This window comes from Pocillopora damicornis, chromosome 13 (assembly GCF_964200805.1).
Source record: "Pocillopora damicornis chromosome 13, jaPocDami1.2, whole genome shotgun sequence".
Classification (NCBI taxonomy): Eukaryota; Metazoa; Cnidaria; class Anthozoa; order Scleractinia; family Pocilloporidae; genus Pocillopora; species Pocillopora damicornis.
The window spans coordinates 6,760,386-6,784,811 of record NC_142682.1 but is presented as its reverse complement, the minus strand read 5'-3'; the positions used below and the strand labels follow the sequence as shown (position 1 = coordinate 6,784,811).

Sequence of the window (24,426 nt, the reverse complement as noted above, 5' to 3'; positions counted from 1 at the left end):
ATAAAATCATAGTAGAGGTCATAATCCATCTCCTGTGACCAGGGCCCAGTTGTATAAAGGTCGGATAACGTTATGTATCCAATGGATAAATCTGTATCCAGCGGGTAAGTGATGGCAAAACGTATAGCGTTATCCATCGTATAGAGATTTATCAGATGTCAGCTTGGAGTCACAAAGCTGCCATCGCTCGCTGACAAATAATTCCAAACAATAATAGTCATGTTTCTCTAAAATAAAATGCCGTGATATGATTTAAAGCTTATTTAATTGTTTTCGCCTGATCTAGTTCTTTTTCTTTCCTTTCTTTTTTTGTCTTTTTTATCGCTTGGGGAGGTTGGAGGAATTTGATTGTGACAGGACGAATGCACGTGATCTCCCATGAGGCTCTGTAACATTTTTACGATCCCCCCCTCATTAGCAGTTAATTTTCTATAGCTCCCCCCTTTATACTCTGTTAGCGACGCTTGACCCCCCCCCCTAACGTTCCCCCTAAAAATCATGTGATCCCCCTTTAATTCCATCGACCCCGCTCCCCAGGCAAAAAGCGAAGACTGGTCCCTTACCGATACAGATCAGTTGCGACATGATATGTGACGTCTCATTTCAAATTTACGGAAAAGAATTGTTCATTTTCTCATCGATTTTAATTGGAAGGCTAAAATAGTTTTTAAAGTGTAGGTGTTGATTTCCCGTTAATTTCTTTATTTTTTAGCAGAAATTACCAATGTTATAACCAACAGAAGATCTAAATTTGGACAAAAATTTCGGTCGGTGATGCAACATATTTCGTGATTTTTCGGCACTGTAATCTGCAAAAAAGATGAAGCTTCGCATAAATGGACGTATCATTCACATATTTTGCAACAAATGACCATTCTAGTCGTCGTTTGTTCCTATCTTCACATAGTCACTTTTCTTGCTGTCTGTAAGTTCCTTAACTTTAACGTGATGAATTTCAAGAGAAAAAGTTTTAAATTCTTCGTAAAAGGATGCAGGAAAGAGCGCTAAGCACAGACAGGCAACCCACTCTCCGATGGTGCTAAACAAGTGCAGGGCATAGCCACCATCACCAGGGCTCCAGAAAGCTACAGAGCTACCTGTTTGTAACTTTGTTTCCGAGAACCACTTGAAGAAAGGATATCCTATGCCAGTACATGTCATAGTGCAAGACACGACGAGCCTGAAAATGAACACCCATTTTGAATGGAGGCCCATTTTAGCCGTGAAGAAGGTAATAGCGGTTTGGAGCCAAAGGTATGGTATTGCGCTGACAAGAAGTAACGCGGTAGCAGCGTCATGAAGTTTTCCAAGAGGAGGTCCGGACTCTCTCCTACCAGCGACAAAGATAACCTGCACAGAAAGAAAAAGGATATATGAGGGTCTGGACCCCAGGTTGGCCAGGTAGCCCGCGTAGCTGTAATAGAAAAATAGCCCACATTTACATACATCTTACAACCCCGGGCGGCGTTCTCACAAGTGTAACATGAACGCAACCCCGACTAGGCGGGTTACCCAACCTTGAGACGTTTACTTGGCAAATTGCTTCCCCGGCTGACAGGGTTACCCTACCCGACAGACCGGACAACCCACCTAAGTGGGTTACCTCACCTATCGTGTAGACGTGTTCAAGATAAAACAAGAGATCATATGAACGGGTGGTTACCCCATCAAGGCGGATTACCTCGCCTACCTGGGGTCCCCCATCTCCATGTTAACAGGCTCCAAGTGACCTCTGCATATTCTGATCTAAAGTGAATTCTTTTAGCAATTTCTGATTAACCCCTAAGCAGAGAATTTCGATCACATGAGAAGCAAGACCACGTGTTTGGTAAAGGATCGCATCTGATAAAGGTCTATCAAGAAAATTTATGCCCTGAGTTTGGATCGAAAAGATTTACAATTCAAATTCGGACTTAAAGTGTCTATGACACTTGTTTTTTTTTTGTGTGTGTAAAAATTTAGCTTATCATATGTAAAAACCAATTCCGATAGAGGAAAGATTTTAAAAAACTGAACACTCGCTTTTTTCGGGCCCAAAAAGCTCTTATTTTGTCTTAAAGGTGTCCCGTGGACTGGTAACGAATTAGCGGGTGATGGCGTAGAAAACTACGAAAACTCTCCGTTGACATTTACAAATCTCTCACATCTCTTGTAATTTTGTATCAGTCAGCGTTGAAATACTCTTGAATAATGTCAGATAGCGATGTATACCTACCTTCGGCAAGCCCTACCGAGAGTTTTGATACATCGTACTCAAGTGGTAAAGAAATGGAAGTTGCGAGCACGATTCAGCCCTACGAAGGAGAACCGCATCAAACGAAGATTTCTACGCAGACTGACCAAGACGGTTTCTTGTGTGCGGTGTTCAGGTCAAGATTAGAACAAAAATCTCCCGTTACTAAATGTTTAGTTTGTTTCGTTTGTGATTTGTTTCCTATGTCGAAATCTATGTTGAGAATGGGTAGTTTTTTATACTTGTTCGTTTTTGTTGACGTAATATTTTATTCCTTCGCACTAAGTGCGGCGAAGGTTGCCCTTGGTCACTGCTCTAGAGTTTCGTTGCTGTAGAATGATTCCCTTAGCAAACCACAAGCTAACATTTGACGAAAAAATCGGCTGCATCACGAGGCACGATGATTTTTTGCCGAGAAGTCATCGGGGAGTTTCGCTCCTGTGATTAAAGGGGCTACTTTAATTTGAAGATTTTACGGCTTGAAAAATGCAAATCATGTTCCTTTCCTCAAAGATTACAAAGGCGGAGGCTGTCGTCGTCGAGCCGGTCAAACGGAAAATGAGCAAGTTTGTCCGATTCAAGTTAAACTTCAAATAGAGATTTTAATAGAGAGAACTTTTTAAGTGTAACTGCAGCATTGCCATATGACCCCTTTCGCTCAATGGCAAATAACTGACATCAGCATTTTAAATTAATATTTCGTAGGCATCGACTTTCAAACGGCCCCTTCAGGCTTGTGTTTATGCCAGTATCCGTCAAAGGTTTCGCACTGTTCACGCAACAGGATATCGGCCAGTTCAGGAAAGGGCTCGAACTTTATCATAAATTATGTATTTCTGGTAACAAAATACGATGGAAACTACAACTAGCAGGATTTTCATACGATAAGAAAAGCGCAAATGTAGTCATGTGGAAAGAGTATGAGCACATCTCAAGCGCGTGATATAAACCTGAATAATAAGGAGCCCACCATTCTTCACTTGCGACATGTCAACCGAAAATAATGTTGAACAATCGTTTGCGGTGTGGGAACAGGCACCTTAATCAGCATTCTTTTAAGCTGAATTCTTTGGTTATCTTCTCCACAAAAAATGGTCAAGGAGAACTCGCTAGGCGCATAAATCGATTATTTCTCATGTTGAATACAGCTTTCAATCAAAAAATGCAAAAACAAATTTCGTGTCACAGGCACTTTAACGGGGGTACCTTCTCAACAACAAACGCCCAGCAATAATTTATTTTTTGCAGTAAATATCGAGGTAAAGCCTTCATTTGTAAATATGCAGGAAAAGCTATTATAAGAAAATACTTGCAAAGGAAAGATTGTTTTCGAAAACCATGGTAAATCAAAAGACAAGTTTCGAAGTTAAAATTGAAAAAACGGATTGCGTGGTTATTGTGATCCTAACAACGCCTCATAAATTACGTGCTATTACACGAGACAACATGGTGAGATGTTATTAATTGATGTTATTAAACATAATAATTCTAGGACTATTTAAATTTAGTCATTGGGAGAAGAGTTGATTCATTCCAGCAGCTATTGCTTGTTCTGTAGCTGCGTCTTCGCTTCGGATAATCATCACTCAGAATTGAAGTGATTTTGAAGTCACGCGATTGATTGGATCTAGTGAGGTTAACGAAAAATAACTCGGAAATTGGAAAAACTTAATGATAAAAGCCTTTTAACATACACCCTTTTTACCGAAAAAACCTATTTCTGTTGTTCGACAATTTGACTTATTAGCCCAAGGTCCTAATTCTTGCGGTTTTCTCAGCCATGATACATACCACTTCGGCAGAAGACCTGACACTGGCGACCAGGACAACTCCTATGAGACACGAAATGCCAAATCGTAGACCAACTTTGTTTAACCTGATGATCTTACTTGAGAATTCACACTCCAGATCACCAGGAACTGCCCGAACCTGAACATACCGAGCCACCATCATTGCCAGTCCAAGAAAAGCCACCAAGGTCATCAGAGCACCAAAAAGTGACGCCTGTGGTTCGAATGAAGCCGCTTTGCTAATGCTTGGTAAGAAAGGGTAAACATGGCCAAGTGATACGGCTATGATATACGGAGTTATGATGGTAATACAAACCAAAACGGGCCAGATAACTGGCATGAGACGTATTGAACGCGATGAAACTATCATGGTTGAACTAAGCTTCACTCAACTGTGGCACAGAGAATATTGTTATTGAGCAAATGCACTGAGCATTCCACTGGTTGATCTCAGGGTAACCTGTGGTTACCGCGTCAACTGCAACACTGTCATCGGAAGTGTAGTGATTGAAGTTTTAATCTAGAAGAAGAGAGACCACTGAAATTGCATCATGAAGATAAAATAAGTATCAAAGATGTGTTAATTATGCCAATACCATTATCTTCTGTACCACCTCGAGATACCCAAATGCTGTGTAACCCTGAGAAACAAAGAGAGTTAGCTAAATCTACCTGACCTATACTTCATTATGCATACAGTCCTTTGTTAGAAGAAAACAATAGCGCAATCAATAGATTACCTTTGGGACTATCCGCTTTGTTTTATGATTAAAAATTGTGCTTAATCGAGCGCTGATTTAAAATATTTTAACAGTCAAATAAAAATTACTATACTTTAAGAAATCTATCGATTAAAACAGCTTAAATTCCGCCTCATATTAGCCTCAAAATTGTTGTTTTTGAAAGCAAACATTCGTAAAACAATAAAGATATAACCGATGCTCACCTTTAAAGTTGTCCGTTGTCGATGTGGCCATCTTTGTCCATGTCTATACTTTTTGCCAAATCTTCAATGGAGTCAACTGGGATATTGGAGTTAGTATGCTCATTAAGAAGACGACAAGACTCCTCAAATTCTTCCATTGAAACATACCCTGTTGAAGAAAATGAGGGAAAAAATGGTTTGCCCTGACAGTATAAACTTAAAAGTGGGGAAGGCAGTGGGAAGGAACCCTGTGGTAACCTATGTCAAACATGTGGGTAACCTGTGTGTAATCTTTCAGCCAACAGTAAACCAATAGTCAGTAATGGATGCTGTTCCTCACAATGATTAACCCCATTTCACCTCATGACAAGTAGATATAACAGTCTTTCTACATTTAGCATACCTGAATTGTCTTTATCCATTAAGCGGAAAATTGTTTCCAAATTTGACCTATGTCTGTAGAGCGTCTCAGTGATGCTTGGGCCACGCATGCATAATGAAGTATGGGGCTGTGCGAAAATTTTTCCCATTGCAGAACAGGACAGAACCCTAGCCGGCTGAGACAGCCTTGGCTCTCATTTTTAAATCGCTGTTCAAGAAACTATACACGATTACAATTTTAACCGCCATTTTTTCTGCAGCGATGAAAAGAAAACAAGCGTGGGTGTCAGTATTAATTAAGGGTCTCAGTAGGTTTAATTGTTAGCCGTAAAACGACCAAAAAAACTTAGCCGTCAGGCGTAAGAGCCATCGCCCCATCGAGACCCTTTTAGTTGCTAAAAAGTTGCATGTTATGTATACTGAATATTGCTCAACGATAAAAATAGAAATATATCGAAACTAAAAGCATTGTAAGGGTTCCCTTTTACTGGTGTTGGAAAAGGAATGGAAATAATATTGTAACGCCAGGTTCGGGGCGACTTTTGAAGAGCCAAAGTTTACTTGTCAACAACTACTCGCGTTGAACTTTGCGTGCATGCTGATCGAATAAGGCCAGAGATCACGGGAAATCAGCTGTGATTAACGATGATATATTGAAGATAATGGAATGACCACAGATAACAAGATAACGCGAGTCACAAATCAGTAAGGGAGAACATTCCGATCATAATTGCGGTGTACCAGATGTTTCTAGATGATCTGTAAATAAATATCAAAATCAATAGTAACGAGAGAATACATGTATTTCAAATTGTCCTAAAGGGATAGCAATAACATAAACGGTAGCAGTTCTAAAATCATTGAAGGCCATAAAATCGCAAGAGATAGAAGGCTACAGAAAAACTAAATGGGTCCTTCGAAAAACTGGGCGCCGACACGCGGGGCCAAGTACTTGACTTATAACGGTACTTTGTGACTTTAGTTGGTTGAAAACGCGACTTTGGAAAAAGAGGCTATAAGTTAGAAGTTGTACCCCAGAAAAGGGGTAGAAATAGTCTGTACTTACATATCGGTTCCCACTTGCACTCTTAATAGTCTTAATAGCCAAGGGTGACTTAAACTTAGTTTACCAAAAACACGTATGCTAGCTCTGTAAAGCTGAAAACTAGAACTACTAAAAGAAGGCCGGTAGCAGCATTTATTTTTTGTGCACCAATATGGCGGCCAATTAATATGAGATCACGTGACTAAAAACGCTATATTCGTCAAGTGTTAAAGCTTATGACGTAAATGCTAATTAAACAAAATTGACGAATTGGCGAAGAGAATTAAGGATAATCATTCAACGAAGAAGCCTCGATTTAACGTTTATTACAAATATATTACCGTAAGCCATTCAGTAAAAAAAATTATAATGAGCAAGTTGATCAATTCCTATTCCTTTTGGCGGTCTTCTTATCCTTTTGGCGGTCTTATCTTACTGGGAGAATTTCGGTCACGTTTTTCTTATTGTGGTCGTGAATTTGACATGGAGACAGATGTTTCTACGTAAACTACAATTTGCAGCTAAATACTGGAATATTAAAGGTACAAAGAGTGTTGGAAAAATAACAAATAAAGTTTTTCTAAATTTCTAGAATGCCCAGTCACTCCCTGACACGCATACCATGGAACTTTACAGCCGAACATTTTTTTAGGTCACCTAGTTATGATGAAATATTACCAAATGTAAGGAACAAAATATGATACTACCAAAACATTTGTGTTCTGGATTGTTTTAGAACACTTTGTAAATGTATGTAAGGACTCAGTCGTGTAGTAGTTGCTGTTGTTGTCGGGGGTGACCGACTATCTGGAAAGCTGTACTGAGAGAGAGAGCCACTGATTAGGATCAAATATAGTTACTTTATTACAAATCGATCCTTTCAATTAATTTTGTCAGTATTACATGAGATTAAAGGAGATTATTTTCCCTAGCAGTAGGATAGGAATTCAAAAAGATTTGTATCAGTTTTATTCTAGATCAGAGTTTTCTCTCTCTTCGTGTTTCAGTTTCGTATAATTGTTCTGAACCCGTTCAGTCGGCTTCTTTTCCGGAGAATCCTTTTGAAAACAGCTCATTTCCAAACGATCCAAATGGCAAAATTCCACATAATACGTTGATGAAAACAAAGCAAAAAGAACATAAGTCAACCAGTCACTGATATTATAAATAGAGAACATGATGTCTTTTTCGTCCTTCAAGTTAGAATGCATCTGTTTTTCAGCATTGGCGGTTCCTTTCAAAAGTTGTGCCGCAAGCCACACGTCCATAGACACGTGCATGAGACCGCAGACGCATAGAAGAATCGATGTTGCAAGGCGCAGCGCGAAAAGCTTGACAGTATTTGTTTGGGGTTTAATAAGGTAGTAGGTGATAACGGTTTGGAGTGAACACTATTTTATTCCACAAACTCGAACTACAGTTCGACCATTGTAGTGTACAATACTAGGGACTTCGGTACGTTTCTGTGAGAAATGAAAAAAATTGATAAGATTTTTTTTTCTGTGAAACAACATTGGAAAATGATTGTACAGTACATATTTTATAATGGGCCGGGGCGTTTAGGTGTACACAAAAAACCTCCCTCTAAACCTCTTTCAAAGTCACATATTGATGGGAGAAAGGAATAGCATCCCTCGATCAAGCGATGTAATCTGCTCCTATTTGCCGATATAAGGCGCTGACAGCTTCAACTCTTTTGACACTCACTGTGGTTTATAAGAGTTGTGGGAAAGAGGATCAGGAGATTGCTAAATCAAGTTTAATCAGAAAATTGACTGCACTATGGAATAACTAGCTTTAAGCAGAACTTCTCGAGTGTGACTTGCGTCAGCCATTAAACGCGACATTGTAACGGTGACAATTAAAAGAAGCGACCACAAGAGAGGAAGATACGGAAGACATCGAGAAATTCTATAGGGTTATTTATGAAGTGACTGGCCACAAGTGTTGGGAGTCACAGCGGAGTTATGGGGGTCCTTTTTATTTAAAATTTTTTTATTTTGCAAACTGAGCAGTTACCTGACGAAGAAGCCAAGCGCCTTAAAAAGAACCACAAGGCAGCTGAGATCCTGACCATCATCTTAACGGCGCTGTTCTTCTCCTACCTGCCCGTAGCCGTACTTTTAAGAAGTGCATCATTATCAGATGATTTGGTGGAGCCGCACATGTTGTACATATTGTCAACATGGTCCTACACGTTTGCTTATTTTTGCTCTCTCCTCAATCCACTGATTACTGCTGGCGACTGGAAAAGCTTCGCGGAGCGTTGTTTGACGTACTGCATTTATGGCGGGCACAAGACAGCTCGGACGTGGAATTGCAAACGCAGCGAAATAATCATCGACCCCATCCCAGTGATGCTTGGCCGGTAGCTCCCACCGGCTAAGGTGGGAGAAAAACTTTCAACCTGATCGATATTATACCATAATTGGAAGAGGTTTTTGTGATATCCAGAATAACCAAGGTCGAGGTAGGGGTTATATTGCTACAGTTCATACTATGACGCGTGTCTGTACAAAATATTTACTTACTGTGGAAAATTATGCACCTGCGGTAATTTTATCAAATCAGAGCAAAAGAAACGAGCTCAATGTACTTACTTTCACTTGGTTTCCCTTCTATCTTAAACTGTACAAAGATTTTGTGGGAAGAATCTGTATCGATCCAAGTCAGTGACTTTGGGGAGAAGGTTTGAAACTGAAAGCATTTATTCCGATTTTTTCCTAAAATAACTTTCATTTTAGATGATACACACTCATAACGATAATTCAGTCAATTTTTTATCACCTGGAAGCGGAAGGAAGGGGGGGAGGTGAGCATTTTGGGGGATCACTTCGTTGTCAAGGGAACGAAGGGGGGGTCAGTCGTCCCCCAACGGGGTCTTTCGCGGGTGTTTACATAATAGCCAATCATAAGAGAGCTGTGGTCCTCTATTGTTTATGTTACATGCAGAGAAGGAATATAAGTCAGCCTTCGCCTTTGGTTGCCATTTTATTTTTAGAGTGTTATGCGAACGTCAGCGTGTTTTCGCGGGAAATTAAAGAACCCCCCACATATCTCAGCTCTAAAAATAAAAAGATACGGGACAGGGTTGACTCAAGGTTCCAATTGGTATGGAGGCTCCGGGTAATGGGCTCCTGGTTGAAATTTTAATCTAACCAGCAGAACGTGTCTAGATGTCAGCTTGGAGTCACAAAGCTGCGATTGCTCGCTGACAAATAATTCCAAACAATAATAGCCATGTTTCTCTAAAATAAAATGCCGTGATATGATTTAAAGCTGATGTAATTGTTTTCGCCTGGTCTAGTTCTTTTCCTTTCCTTTTTTTCTTTTTTTTTTTTTGTCTTTTTTTATCGCTCTATCCTTTTACGAAGAATTTAAAACTCTTTGTCTTGAAATTCTCCCTCCCCCCTTACGTTCCCCCTAAAAATCATGTCATCCCTTTAAATCCATCGATCCCGCTCCCCAAGCAAATAGCAAAGACTGGTCTCTTACCGACACAGGTCAGTTGCGACATGATATGTAACGTCTCATTTCAAATTTACGGAAAATAATTGTTCATTTTCTCATTGATTTTCATCGAAACGCTGAAATAGCTTTTAAAGTATTTTTTGGCAGAAATTACAAATGGTATAACCAACAGAAGATCTTAATTTGGACAAAAATTTCGGTCGGTGATGCAACATATTTCGTAATTACTCGGCACTGTAATTTGCAAAAAAGATGCGAGCCAAGTAGATTAAATGGTACTGATTTCAAATTGCTGTAGATTCAAGAAAACGACATGATGAGGGGGACTGATAACGAATACTGTAGGAAATTAAGACTCCCGTTTTTTAATAACATATATATTAGTCAGTTAATCTAGCCTATACAGCCTCATTTCATTTCATTTTGCCACACTTCGCCGGAGATTTGAAAGAATTCAACTCGAACTGTTTTGTTATTATAAACACGGCAACCTCGGCTGATTAAGTAAAGTTTAAATAACCCTACCTAAGTGAAATATGAAACATGTTCGATTAAAGAAAAAAAAAGACGTTTAGAACGCTTTTAGAGCACTCAACCTCCCGTATCTTTTAAAATACGATGGGTACAACTAATAGATTCAACTTGTCATCAGAAGCTTGCTGCTACCATAGTTATGCAGCAAGGCAACGGAGGGGGGGTGGCGATGTTGAAGCTTTGCATAAATGTAGGCAATATTCACATACTTTGCAACAAATGACCATTCTAGTCGTCGTTTGTTCTTATCTTCACATAGTCACTTTTCTTGCTGTCTGTAAGTTCCTTAACTTTAACGTGATGAATTTCAAGAGAAAAAGTTTTAAATTCTTCTTAAAAGGATGCAGGGAAGAGCGCTAAGCACAGACAGGCAACCCACTCCCCGATAGTGCTAAACAAGTGCAGGGCATAACCACCGTCATCAGGGCTCCACAAAGCTTCAGAGCTACCTGTTTGTAACCTTGTTTTCGAGAACCACTTGAAGAAAGGATGTCCTATGCCAGCGCATGTGATAATACAAGACACGACAAGCCTGAAAATGAACACCCATTTTGAATGGAGGCCCATTTTAGCCGTGAAGAAACCAATGGCGCTTTGGAACCAAAGGTAAAGTATTCCGCTGACCAGAAGTAACACGGTAGCAGCGTTATGAAAGTTTCCAAGAGGAGGGCCGGATTCTCTCTTACCAGCAACAAAGATAACCTGCACAGAAAGAAAAAGGATATATGAGGGTCTGGACCCCACGTTGGTCAGGTAGCCCACCTAGCTTTAGCCGAAAAATAGCTCGCGTTTACATACATCTTACAACCCCGGGTAGCGTTCTCGCAAGTGTAGACGTTTACTTGGAAAATTGCTTCCCCGGCTAACAGGGTTATCCTACCCGACAGACCGGACAACCCCCCTAAGTGGGTTACCTCACCTATCATGTAGACGTGATCAAGATAAAACAAGAAATCAATTGAGCGGGCGGTTACCCCATCAAGGGGTGGGTTACCTCACCTACCTGGGGTCCCCCATCTCCATGTTAATTAATAGGCTCTTAGTGACCTCTGCATATTCTTATCTAAAGTAAATTCCTTTAGTGATTTCTGATTAACCCCTAAGCATAGAATTTCGATCACATGAGAAGCAAGACCACGTGTTTGGTAAAGAATCGCATCTGATAAAAAGGTCTATCAAGAAAATTTATGCCCTGATTAACAATTCAAAATTCGGACTTAAAGTGTATATGACACGAATTTTTTTCTTTTTTTTTGCGTAAACATTTAGCTTATCATATGTAAAAACCAATTCCGATAGAAGAAAGATTTCAAAAAACTTAAAACTCGCCTTGTTCTTATTTTGTCTTAAAAGTGTCCCGTGAACTGGAAACGAATTAGCGGGTGATGACGTAGAAAACGATGAAAACTCTCCGTTGACGTTGACAAATCTCTTACATCTCTTGTAATTTTGTATCAGTCAGCGTTGAAATACTCTTGAATAATGTCAGATAACGATGTATACCTACCTACCTACCGAGAGTTTTGATACATCGTACTCAAGTAGTGAAGAAGAAATGGAAGTTGCGAGGACGATTCAGTCCTACCACGAAGAAACGCATCAAACGAAGATTTCTACGCAGACTGACCAAAACGGTTTTGGTCGTGTGCGGTGTTAAGGTCAAGATTAGAACAAAAATCTCCCGTTACTGAATGTTTAGTTTGTTTCGTTTGTCTTTTGTTTTCTATGGCGAAATCTATGTTGAGAATGGGTAGTTGTGTTCGTTTTTGTTGACATAACATTTTATTCCTTCGCACTAAGTGCGGCGAAGGTTGCCCTTGGTCACTGCTCAAGGGTTTCGTTGCTGTAGAATGATTACCTTAGCAAACCATAAGCTAACATTTGACGAAACAATCGGCTGCATCACGAGGCACGATGATTTTGTGCCGAGAAGTCATCGGGCAGTTTCGTTCCTGTGATTGAAGGGGCTACTTTAATTTGAAGATTTCACGGCGTGAAAAATGCAAATCATGCTCCTTTTCTTAAAGATTGCAAAGGCTGAGGCTGTCGTCGTCGAGCCGGTCAAACGGAAAATGAGCGAGTTTGTCTGATTCAAGTTAACCTCAAATAGAGATTTTAATAGAGAGAACTTTTTTAGTGTAAGTGCAGCATTGCCATATGACCCACTTCGCTCAATGGCAAATAACTGACATCAATATTTTAAATTAATATTTCGTATGGAACGACTTTCACACGGCCCCTTCGAGCTTGTATTTATGCCAGTATCCGTCAAAGGTTTCGTACTGTTCCCGCAACCGAATATCGGCCAGTTCAGGAAAGGGCTCGAACTTTATCATAAATTATTTATTTCTGGTAACAGAATACGATGGAAACTACAACTAGCAGGATTTTCATACAATAAGAAAAGCGCAAATGTAGTCATGTGGAAAGACAAGGAGTATGAGTACATCTCAAGCGCGTGAAATAAACCTGAATAATAAGGAGCTTACCATTCTTCACTTGCGACCTGTCAGCCGAAAATAACGTTGAACAATCGTTTGCGGTGTGGGAACCGGCACCTTAATCAGCATTCTTTTAAGCTGAATTCTTTGGTTATCTTCTCCACAAAATAATGGTCAAGGAGAACTCGCTAGGCGCATAAATCGATTATTTCTAATTTTGAACACAGCTATCAACCAAAAAATGCAAAAACACATGTCACAGGCACTTTAACGGGGGTATCCTTCTCAACAACAAACGCCCAGCAATAATTTATTTTTTATAGTAAATATCGAGGTAAAGCCTTCATTTGTAAATATGCAGGAAAAGCTATTATAAGAAAATACTTGCAAAGGAAAGATTGTTTTCGAAAACCATTGTAAATCAAAAGACAAGTTTCGAAGTTACGATTGAAAAAACGGATTGTATGGTTATTGTGATCCTAACAACGCCTTATAAATTACGTGCTATTACACGAGACGACATGGTGATATGTTATTAATTGATGTTATTAAACATAATGATTCTAGGACTATTTAAATTAAGTCATTGGGAGAAGAGTTGATTCATTCCAGCAGTTATTGCTTGTTCTGTAGCTGCGTCTTCGCTTCGAATAATCATCACTCGGAATTGAAGTGATTTTGAAGCCACGCGATGGATCGGATCTAGTGAGGTTAAGGAAAAATAACTCGGAAATTGGAAAAACTCAATGATAAAAGCCTTTTAACATACACCCTTTTTACCGAAAAAACCTATTTCTGTCGATCGACAATTTGACTTATTAGCCCAAGGTCCTAATTCTTGCGGTTTTATCAGCCATAATACATACCACTTCGGCAGAAGACCTGACACTGGCGACCAGGACAACTCCTATGAGACACCGGAAATGCCAAACCGTAGACCAACTTTATTTAACCTGATGATCTTACTTGAGAATTCACACTCCAGGTCACCAGGAATTGCCCGAACCTGAACATACCGAGCCACCATCATTGCTAGTCCAAGAAAAGCCACCAAGGTCATTAGAGCACCAAAGAGTGACGCCTGTGGTTCGAATGAAGCCGCTTTGCTAATGCTTGGTAAGAAAGGGTAGACATGGCCAAGTGATACGGCTATGATATACGGAGTTATGATGGTTATACAAACCAAAACGGGCCAGATAACTGGTATGAGACGTACTGAACGCGATGAAACTATCATGGTTGAACTAAGCTTTACTCAACTGTGGCACAGAGAATATTGTTATTAAGCAAATGCACTGAGCATTCCACTGGTTGATCGCAGCGTAACCTGTGGTTACCGCGTCAACTGTAACACTGTCATCGGAAGTGTTGTGGTTGAAGTTTTAATCTAGAAGAAGAGAGACCACTGAAATTGCATCATGAAGATACAATAAGTATCAGAGATGTGTTAAGCCAAAACCATTATCTTCTGTACCACCTCGAGATACCCAAATGCTCTGTAACCCTGAGAAACAAAGAGAGTCAGCTAAATCTACCTGACTGACACATTGCAGAACAGGACAGAACCCTAGCCGGCTAAGACAGCCTTGGCTCTCATTTTTAAATCACTGGTCAAGAAACTATAAACGATTGCAATTTTAACCGCCCTTTTTTTCTGCAGCGATGAAAAGAAAACAAGCGCGGGTGTCAGTATTAGTTAAGGGTCTCAGTGGGTTTAATTGTTAGCCGTAAAACGACCAAAAAAATTAGCCGTCAGGCCTAAAAATTGACAAACTTGGACGTTAGTCGTTAAAAAAGTTAACTGTTAATTTTTTTTGTCAATAACAATAGAAAGAAATTAAACGTTAGCCGTAAAATGACCTGCTAAAGAGGCCAAAATTTGAACCGTTAGCTGTAAAAGCCACGCCCCATTGAGACCCTTTACGGGAAAATTTACTGATTTTTCCATGTGTTTGTTTGGAACATATTTATACGTAAACTTTTCACATTTAACCATTTCCAATTTATTCGAGTTCATTCAAGTTCTTTTATTCTAGTAAGTCAAAAAATATATGAAAACCACTCGCTTTCATTATGCACCTGTATGTCGGTACTTTTGTTCAGCATTACTAGTGAAATTTTAGGTAAATACAAGTGTTAATGAACTTTCTGGAAACATTGGTTCTCATAATAGTTAGCAGCTGCGTTTATACTCGTAACTTTCATTTCCTTTCAGACGACAGTTTCCACACCAACCTTGCATAGATAGGCAGAAACTTTTAATTGCTTTTCCGCTTTTATTTCCTAAGCCGCTCTACTGTAATTAAGATAAGTATATTTTCTGCATCAGAGCTGTGAATTCTCAGCTAAGTTTCCTATTTTTAATGGCTAAGAGTTTATGGAATCTGTCCTTTTAATTTTGGAATTCTTTTCATCATCGAAACAGATGGAATATTTAAGTAGAATTTGTTTACTTCAAAGAAACATTTTCCACTTCTTTTGTTCGACTGTTCAAATATGGTTGATTTAGAGAACAATGGAACCTCACAACAGTTCATATTTCAGCAGTACTTTGTAAAGGTTTTTCGATTTACATACACGACGGCGTGCCGTTTTGACTGACGATTACTACTTTAGTTTTTACTCTGGCATGATGTACGTTAAGAGTGCTCTACGCATAAAAGTCTGTTGTGGAACCAAAACGCTGTCTCATCCTTGACGTCCGTATAAGCTCGCTCGAAGTAGATCTCCATGTGCCAGGAAATCGTGACGAGTTTCCGTTCTCGTAAGCCGAGTGGTCTCTACCGAGTTAATTTCCCCCGTTTTGTACGTTTCCCGCGAAGTCCAGTTTAGTGCGCGAAAACCTATCGTCACACCTTTTAGTTGCTAAATAGTTGCGTGTTATGCATACTGAATATTGTTAAACGATAAAAATAGAAATATATCTAATCTAAAAACATTGTAAGGGTTCCCTTTTACTGGTGTTGGTAAAGGAATGGAAATAATATTGTAACGCCAGGTTCGGGGCGACTTTTGAAGGTAAGATGTCCGCACGGCCCCACACTATTGTAAAACAAATCTGTTTTCCCAATGGCAATGTATTGTTTTTGTCATTGTTTTCTCTATTCAAGAATTGAATGCATAATGTAGTATGGGGCTGTGCGGAAATTTTACCCTTTTGAAGAGCCAAAGTTTACTTGTCAACAACTACTCGCGTTGAACTTTGCGTGCATGCTGACCGAAGAAGGCCAGAGATCACGGCAAATCAGCTGTAATTAACGATGATATATTGAAGGTAATGGAATGACCACAGATAACAAAATGTAAATAAGGACTCGGTTGTGTAGTAGTTGCTGTTGTTGTCGGGTGTGACTGATTGTCTGGAAAGGAGATTTTCCCTAGCAGTCGGATAGGAGTTCAAACGATTTGTATCAGTTTTATTCTAGATCAGAGTTTTCACTCTCTTCGTGTTTTAGTTTCGTATAATTGTTCTGAACCCGTTCAGTCGGCTTCTTTTCTGGAGAATGTTTTTGAAAACAGCTCATTTCCAAACCATCCAAACGGCGAAATTCCACATACTATGTTGATGAAAACAAAGCAAAAAGTACATAAGTCAACCAGTCACTGATATTATAAATAGAGAACATGATGTCTTCTTCGTCCTTCAAGTTAGAATGCATCGGTTTTTAGCATTGGCGGTTCCTTTCAAAAGTTGTGCCGCAAGCCACACGTCCATAGACACGTGCATGAGACCGCTGACGCATAGAAGAATCGATGTTGCGAGGCGAAGCGCGAAAAGCTTGACTGTATTTGTTTGGGGTTTAATGAGGTAGTAGGTGAAAACGGTTTGGAGTGAACAATATGTTATTCCACAAATTCCAACCACAGTTCGTACAATGAAGTGTACAATACCAGAGAGAGAGACGTGATTTCACCACTGGTTCTATTGCCCCTTGACGAAATTCGTATAACGCACTTGGTTGAAGTTTTAATCTAACCAGCAGAACGTGTTTAGATGCCAGCTTGGAGTCACAAAGCTGCGATTGCCCGCTGACAAATAATTCCAAATAATAGTAGTCATGTTTCTCTCAAATAAAAAAATAAAACGCCGTGATATGATTTAAAGCTGATTAAATTGTTTTCGCCTGGTCTAGTTTTTTTTTTTCTTTTGTCTTTTCTTATCGATTGGGGAGGTTGGAGGAATTTGATTGTGACAGGGCGAATGCACGTGATCTCCCATGAGGCTCTGTAACATTTTTACGATCCCCCCCTCATTAGCAGTTAATTTTCTATAGCTCCCCCCCTTTATACTCTGTTAGCGACGCTTGGCCCCTCCCCCCCCTTACGTTCCCCCTAAAAATTATGTGATCCCCCTTTAAATCCTTCGACCCCGCTCCCCAGGTAAAAAGCAAAGAGTGGTCCCTTACCGACACAGCTCAGTTGCGACATGATGTGTGACGTCTCAGTTCAAATTTGCGGAAAAGAATTGTTCATTCTCTCATCGATTTTCATTGGAAGGCTAAAATATTTTTTAACGTGTAGGTGTTGATTTCCCGTTAATTTCTTTATTTTTTGGCAGAAATTACAAATGTTATAACCAACAGAAGATCTAAATTTGGACAAAAATTTCGGTCGGTCAAGCAACATATTTCGTAATTACTCGGCACTATAATCTGCAAAAAAGATGCCAGCCAAGGAAATGAAATAGTACTGATTTCAACTTGCTGTAGATTCAAGAAAACGACACGATGAGGGAGACTGATAACGAATACTGTAGGAAATTAAGACTACCGTTTTTTAATAACACATACATAGGTCGGTTTATCTAGCCTACACAACCTCATTTCATTTCATTTTGCCGCACTTCGCCAGAGATTTTGAAGAATTCAACTCGAACTGTTTTATTATTATAAACACGGCAACTTCGGCTGATTAAGTTAAGTATAAATAACCCTACCTAAGTGACACATGAAACATGTGCGATTAATGAAAAAAGAAGACGTTTAGAATACTTCTTTTTTAGCTAGGTAATGAACTTATGTGTCAATAAAAGACAGCGCTCAACCTCTCGTATCTTTTAAAAAACGATGGACACATCTAATAGATCCAACTTGTCATCAGAAGCTTGCTGCTAACATAATTACGCAGCAAGGCAACGGAGGGGAGGGTGGGGATGTTGAAGCTTCGCATAAATGGACGTATTATTCACATACTTTGCAACGAATGACCATTCTAGTCGTCGTTTGTTCCTATCTTCACATAGTCACTTTTCTTGCTGTCTGTAGGTTCCTTAACTGTAACGTGATGAATTTCAAGAGAAAAAGTTTTAAATTCTTCGTAAAAGGATGCAGGAAAGAGCGCTAAGCACAAACAGGCAACCCACTCCCCGATAGTGCTAAACAAGTGCAGGGCATAACCACCGTCATCAGGGCTCCAGAAAGCTTCGGAGCTACCTCTTTGTAACTTTGTTGTCGAGAACCACTTGAAGAAAGGATATCCTATGCCAGTGCATGTCATAGTACAAGACACGACGAGCCTGAAAATGAACACCCATTTTGAATGGAGGCCCATTTTAGCCGTGAAGAAGGTAATAGCGGTTTGGAACCAAAGGTATGGTATTGCGCTGACAAGAAGTAACACGGTAGCAGCGTCATGAAGTTTTCCAAGAGGAGGTCCGGACTCTCTCCTACCAGCGACAAAGATAACCTGCACAGAAAGAAAAATGATATATGAGGGTCTGGACCTCAGGTTGGTCAGGTAGCCCGCATTAACATACATCTTACAACCCCGGGCGGCGTTCTCGTAAGTGTAACATTGCCCGACTAGGCGGGTTATCCAACCTTGAGACGTTTACTTGGCAAATTGCTTCCCCGGCTGACAGGGTTACCCTACCCGACAGACCGGACAACCCACCTAAGTGGGTTACCTCACCTATCATGTAGACGTGTTCAAGATAAAACAAGAGATCATATGAACGGGTGGTTACCCCATCAAGGCGGGTTACCCCGTCTGCATGATAACAGGCTCTAAGTGACCTCTGCATATTCTGATCTAAAGTGAATTCTTTTAGCAATTTCTGATTAACCCCTAAGCAGAGAATTACGATCACATGAGAAGCAAGGCCACGTGTTTGGTGAAGGATTGCATCTGATTAAAAGGTACATCGATAAAATTTATGCCCTGAGTTTGGATCGAAAAGATTAACAATTCAAAATTCGGACTTAAAGTGTCTATGACACGAATTTTTTTTCTCTTTTTTTGCGTAAAAATTTAGCTTATCATATGTAAAAACCGATTCCGATAGAAGAAAGATTTCAAAAAACTTAAAACTCGCTTTTTTGGGGGCCTTAAAATGTCCTTATTTTGTCCTAAAAGTGTCCCGTGGACTGGAAACGAATTAGCGGGTGATGACGTAGAAAACTATGACAACTCTCCGTTGACATTTACAAATCTCTCACATGTCTTGTAATTTTGTATCAGTCAGCGTTGAAGTACTCTTGAATAATGTCAGATAGCGATGTATACCTACCTTCGGCAAGCCCTACATCGTACTCGAGTAGTAAAGAAGAAATGGAAGTTGCGAGTACGATTCAGTCCTACGAAGGAGAACCGCATCAAACCACAGGCGGCCCAAGCTCACGTCTCGAGAAAAAGCCAACGATGAATTCATGAACGCGTCACGCGTTGTGTGACTCGGTGTTAAGTTACGGGAGGAACCGTTGAAAATTTGAACACGTTATAAGGCATAGTATGGGGAACGACATATGGTCGATTTACAACGATAAATATTTCGAAATCTGAATATTTTACACGTAAAATCAATAAAAACTTACTCATGCCCTGTGTATCCGTCGTAGTTTCTAGCGATTTCTGCTGTTTTAAGCTTGCTTTACCATCACTGTTATCCATGACATGGTTAACAGTGATGGTAAAGCAAGCTTAAAACAGCAGAAATCGCTAGAAACTACGACGGATACACAGGGCATGAGTAAGTTTTTATTGATTTTACGTGTAAAATATTCAGATTTCGAAATATTTATCGTTGTAAATCGACCATATGTCGTTCCCCATACTATGCCTTATAACGTGTTCAAATTTTCAACGGTTCCTCCCGTAACTTAACACCGAGTCACACAACGCGTGACGCGTTCATGAATTCATCGTTGGCTTTTTCTCGAGACGTGAGCTTGGGCCGCCTATGATCAAACGAAGATTTCTACGCAGACTGACTAAGACGGTTTTTCGAGTGCGGTATTCAGGTCGAGATTAGAACAAAAATCTCCCGTTACTAAGTGTTTATTTTGTTTCGTTTGTGTTTTGTTTTCTATGGCGAAACCTATCTTAAGAATGGGTAGTTGTGTTTGTTTTTGTTGACATAACATCTTATTCCTTCGCACTAAGTGCGGCGAAGGTTGCCCTTGGTCACTACTCTAGAGTTTCGTTGCTGTAGAATGATTACCTTAGCAAACCACAAGCTAACATTTGACGAAACAATCGGCTGCATCACGAGGCACGATGATTTTGTGCCAAGAAGTCTCGGGCAGTTTTGCTCCTGTGGTTGAAGGGGCTACTTTAAGTTGAAGATTTCATGGCTTGAAAAATGCAAATCATGCTCCTTTCCTCAAAGATTGCAAAGGCTGAGGCTGTCGTCGTCGAGCCGGTCAAGCGGAAAATGAGCGAGTTTGTCTTATTCAAGTTAACCTCAAATAAAGCTTTTAATTGAGAGAATTTATTTTAGTTTAAGTGCAGCATTGCCTTATGACCCCTTTCGCTCAGTGGCAAATAACTGACATCAGTATTGTCAATTAATATTTCGTATGCATCAACTTTCACACGGCCCCTTCGACCTTGTGTGTATGCCAGTATCCGCCAAAGGTTTCGCACTGTTCACGCAACAGGATATTGGCCAGTTCAGGAAAGGGCTTGAACTTTATCATGAATTATGTATTTCTGGTAACAAAATACGATGGAAACTACAACTAGCAGGATTTTCATACGATAAGAAAAACGCAAATGTAGTCATGTGGAAAGACAAGGAGTATGAGTACATCTCAAGCGCGTGAAATAACCCTGAATAATAAGAAGCTCACCATTCTTCACTTGCGACATGTCAGCCGAAAATAATGTTGAACAATTGTTTACGGTGTGGGAACCGGCACCTTTATCAGCATTCTTTAGGCTGAATTCTTTGGTTATCTTCCCCTGATTTGTCTAGTGGTATGTGTTCGTAACAGCTGCCTTCAGAGCCGGTACGGAGCATAAGGCTAACAACATGCGGTGAAGAGTGAAATCTCCTCGATGTCGACGATCGAAACGCGTCCATTTGGCCATATAGCGACATCCTTTGGAAAGTTGTGAAGAGAAATACCCGGAATATGTGTATTAATCATTTGGCGCTCCGGTCACGCAATACGTTCGTCCTTTCTTCTAGATTTCTCCTTTCTTTCCCATAGTTGCCGACGTATCTTCACATTTGTCTACATCACAACGATGTAACATGATCGTTTTGGCCGCACGCTTAATGGGGACAATTTTTGGCCACCAAATCGTACTTTCAATACACAAAAAAATGGTCGAGGAGAACTCGCTAAGCGCTTAAATCGCTTATTTCTAATTTTGAATACAGCTATGAACCAAAAATTCAAAACAAATTTCGTGTCACAGGCACTTTAACGGGGGTATTAAATCTCAACAATAAACGCCCACCAATAATTTATTTTTTGCGGCAAATATCGAGGTAAAGCCTTCATTTGTAAATATGTAGGAAAAGCTACTATAAGAAAATACTTGCAAAGGAAAGAATATTTTCGAAAACCATTGTAAATCAAAAGAGAAGTTTCGAAGTTAAAATTGAAAAAACGGATTGCATGGTTATTGTGATCTTAACAACGCCTCGTAAATTGTGTGCCATTACACGAGACAACACGGTGAGATATTATTAATTGATATTATTAAACATAATAAATCTAGGACTATTTGAATTGAGACATTGGGAGAAGAGTTGATTCATTCCAGCAGCTATTGCTTGTTCTGTAGCTGCGTCTTCGCTTCGGATAATCATCACTCAGAATTGAAGTGATTTTGAAGCCACGCGATTGATCGGATCTAGTGAGGTTAACGAAAAATAACTCGGAAATTGGAAAAACTCAATAATAAAAGCCTTTTAACATACATCCTTTTTACCTAAATAACTTATTTCTGTCCATCAACAATTTGACTTATTAGCCCAAGGTCCTAATCCTTGCGGTTTTATCAGCCATAATACATACCACTTCGGCAGAAGACCTGACACTGGCGACCAGGACAACTCCTATGAGACACGAAATGCCAAACCGTAGACCAACTTTGTTTAACCTGATGATCTTACTTGAGAATTCACACTCCAGGTCACCAGGAACTGCCTGAACCTGAACATACCGAGCCACCATCATTGCCAGTCCAAGAAAAGCCACCAAGGTCATCAGAGCACCAAAGAGTGACGCCTGTGGTTCGAATGAAGCCGCTTTGCTAATGCTTGGTAAGAAAGGGTAGACATGGCCAAGTGATACGGCTATGATATACGGAGTTATGATGGTAATACAAATCAAAACGGGCCAGATAACTGGTATGAGACGAATTGAACGCGATGAAACTATCATGGTTGAACTAATCTTCACTCAACTGCGGCACAGAGAATATTGTTATTAAGCAAATGCACTGAGCATTCCACTGGTTGGTCGTAGCGTATCGTAGCGTATCGCATCAACTGCAACACTGTCATCGGAAGTGTAGTGATTGAAGTTTTCATCTAAAAGAAGAGAGAGAGATGTGTTAAGCCAAGACTATTATCTTCTGTACCACCTCGAGATACCCAAATGCTGTGTAACCCTGAGAAACAAAGAGAGTTAGCTAAATCTACCTGACTGACACATGGCAGAACAGTACAGAACCCTAGTCGGCTGAGACAACCTTGGCTCTCATTTTTAAATCGCTGGTCAAGAAACTATACACCATTACGATTTTAACCGCCATTTTTTCTGCAGCGATGAAAAGAAAACAAGCGCGGGTGTCAGTGTTAATTAAGGGTCTCAGTAGGTTTAATTGTTAGCCTTAAAACAACCAAAAAAAATTAGCGGTCAAGCGTAAGAGCCATCGCCCCATTTAGACCCTTTTAGTTGCTAAATAGTTGCATGTTATGCATACTGAATATTGTTAAACGATAAAAATAGAAATATGTCTCATCTAAAAACATTTTAAGGGTCCCCTTTTACTGGTGTTGGAAAATGAACGGAAATAATATTGTAACGCCAGATTCAGGGCGACTTTTGAAGAGCCAAAGTTTACTTGTCAACAACTACTCGCGTTGAACTTGCGTGCATGCTGATCGAATAACGCCAGAGATCGCGGGAAATCAGCTGTAATTAACGATGATCTATTGAAGATAATGGAACGACCACAGATAACAAGATAACGCCAATCACGAACCAATAAGGGAGAACATTCCGATCATAATTGCGGCGTAACAGATGTTTCTAGATGATCTCTAAATAAATATAAAAATCAATAGTAACGAGAGAATACATGTATTTTAGATTGTCCTAAAGGGATAGCAATAACATAAACGGTAGCAGTTCTAAAATCATTGAAAGGCCATAAAATCGCAAGAGATAGAAGGCTACAGAAAAACTAAATGGGTCCTTCGAAAAACTGGGCGCCGACACGCGGGGCCAAGTACTTGACTTGTAACGGTTCCTTGTGATCTAGTTGGTTGAAAACGCGACTTTTGGAAGAAGGAGCTATAAGTCAGAAGTTGTACCCCAGAAAAGGGGTAGAAATAGTCTGTACTTACACGTCGGTTCCCACTTGCACTCTTAATAGTCTTAATAGCCAAGGGTGACTTAAACTTAGTTTACCAAAAACACGTATGCTAGCTCTGTAAAGCTGAAAACTAGAACTACTAAAAGAAGGCCGGTAGCAGCATATATTTTTTGTGCACCAATATGGCGGCCAATTAAAATGAGATCACGTGACTAAAAACGCTATATTCGTCAAGTATTAAAGCTTATGACGTAAATGCTAATTAAACAAAATTGACGAATTGGCGAAGAGAATTAAGGATAATCATTCAACGAAGAAGCCTCGATTTGACGTTTATTACAAATATATTACCGTAAGCCATTCAGTAAAAAAAATTATAATGAGCAAGTTGATCAATTCCTATTCCTTTTGGCGGTCTTCTTATCCTTTTGGCGGTCTTCTTATCCTTTTGGCGGTCTTATCTTACAGAAGAATTTCGGTCACGTTTTTCTTATTGTGGTCGTGAATTTGACATGGAGACAGATGTTTCTACGTAAACTACAATTTGCGGCTAAATATTGAAATATTTAAGGTGTTGGAAAAATATTTCTAACAAAATAAGTTTCTCTAAATTTCTAGAATGTCTGGTCACTTCCTAACACGTATACCATGGAACTTTACAGCCGAACATTTTTTTAGGTCACGCAGTTATGATGAAATATTACCAAATGTAATGAACAAAGTGGGGCCTGTTTACATGGAGGTGGGGGACCCCAGGTAGGTGAGGTAACTCGCCTAGGTAGGGTAACCCGCCTGTCCATATAATTTCTTATTTTATCTTGATCACGTTC

General features: G+C 39.8%; 2 protein-coding genes and 1 pseudogene across 4 annotated transcripts; all 3 read right to left on the bottom strand.

Moving 5' to 3' along the window:
• Nucleotides 1-685: 685 nt before the first annotated feature.
• On the bottom strand, nucleotides 686-6,517 carry LOC149035239 (DNA damage-regulated autophagy modulator protein 2-like). Of its 2 annotated transcripts, XM_089191986.1 has the most exons (3): nucleotides 6,396-6,517; nucleotides 4,025-4,664; nucleotides 686-1,350 (listed from the first exon to the last, which is right to left on the bottom strand). In XM_089191986.1, exons 2-3 carry the CDS (start codon nucleotides 4,391-4,393, stop codon nucleotides 877-879), a joined length of 843 nt encoding a protein of 280 aa, XP_089048112.1. In that variant the 5' UTR covers nucleotides 4,394-4,664; nucleotides 6,396-6,517; the 3' UTR covers nucleotides 686-876. The 2 variants fall into 2 exon arrangements, with proteins under 2 accessions (XP_089048112.1, XP_089048113.1); XM_089191987.1 differs by lacking the exon at nucleotides 6,396-6,517 and having other exon boundaries at nucleotides 4,025-4,763.
• A 4,067-nt stretch (nucleotides 6,518-10,584) lies between these two features.
• LOC149035238 (DNA damage-regulated autophagy modulator protein 1-like) lies at nucleotides 10,585-14,397 on the bottom strand (annotated as a pseudogene).
• A 2,953-nt stretch (nucleotides 14,398-17,350) lies between these two features.
• Nucleotides 17,351-23,916, bottom strand: LOC149035237 (DNA damage-regulated autophagy modulator protein 2-like). 2 transcript variants are annotated; one of them, XM_089191241.1, is made up of 3 exons: nucleotides 22,698-23,916; nucleotides 22,069-22,586; nucleotides 17,351-18,505 (listed from the first exon to the last, which is right to left on the bottom strand). In XM_089191241.1, exons 2-3 carry the CDS (start codon nucleotides 22,435-22,437, stop codon nucleotides 18,032-18,034), a joined length of 843 nt encoding a protein of 280 aa, XP_089047367.1. In that variant the 5' UTR covers nucleotides 22,438-22,586; nucleotides 22,698-23,916; the 3' UTR covers nucleotides 17,351-18,031. The 2 variants fall into 2 exon arrangements, with proteins under 2 accessions (XP_089047367.1, XP_089047368.1); XM_089191242.1 differs by having other exon boundaries at nucleotides 23,628-23,916.
• Nucleotides 23,917-24,426: the final 510 nt, after the last annotated feature.

Coding starts and splice junctions, on each gene's coding strand:
- LOC149035239 (XM_089191986.1), bottom strand. CDS start 4,393: ATGATAGTTTCATCGCGTTCAATACGTCTCATGCCAGTTATCTGGCCC. Junction 1,351..4,024: donor TCAGGTCTTCTGCCGAAGTG/GTATGTATCATG, acceptor CTTTCTGTGCAG/GTTATCTTTGTCGCTGGTAG.
- LOC149035237 (XM_089191241.1), bottom strand. CDS start 22,437: ATGATAGTTTCATCGCGTTCAATTCGTCTCATACCAGTTATCTGGCCC. Junction 18,506..22,068: donor TCAGGTCTTCTGCCGAAGTG/GTATGTATTATG, acceptor CTTTCTGTGCAG/GTTATCTTTGTCGCTGGTAG.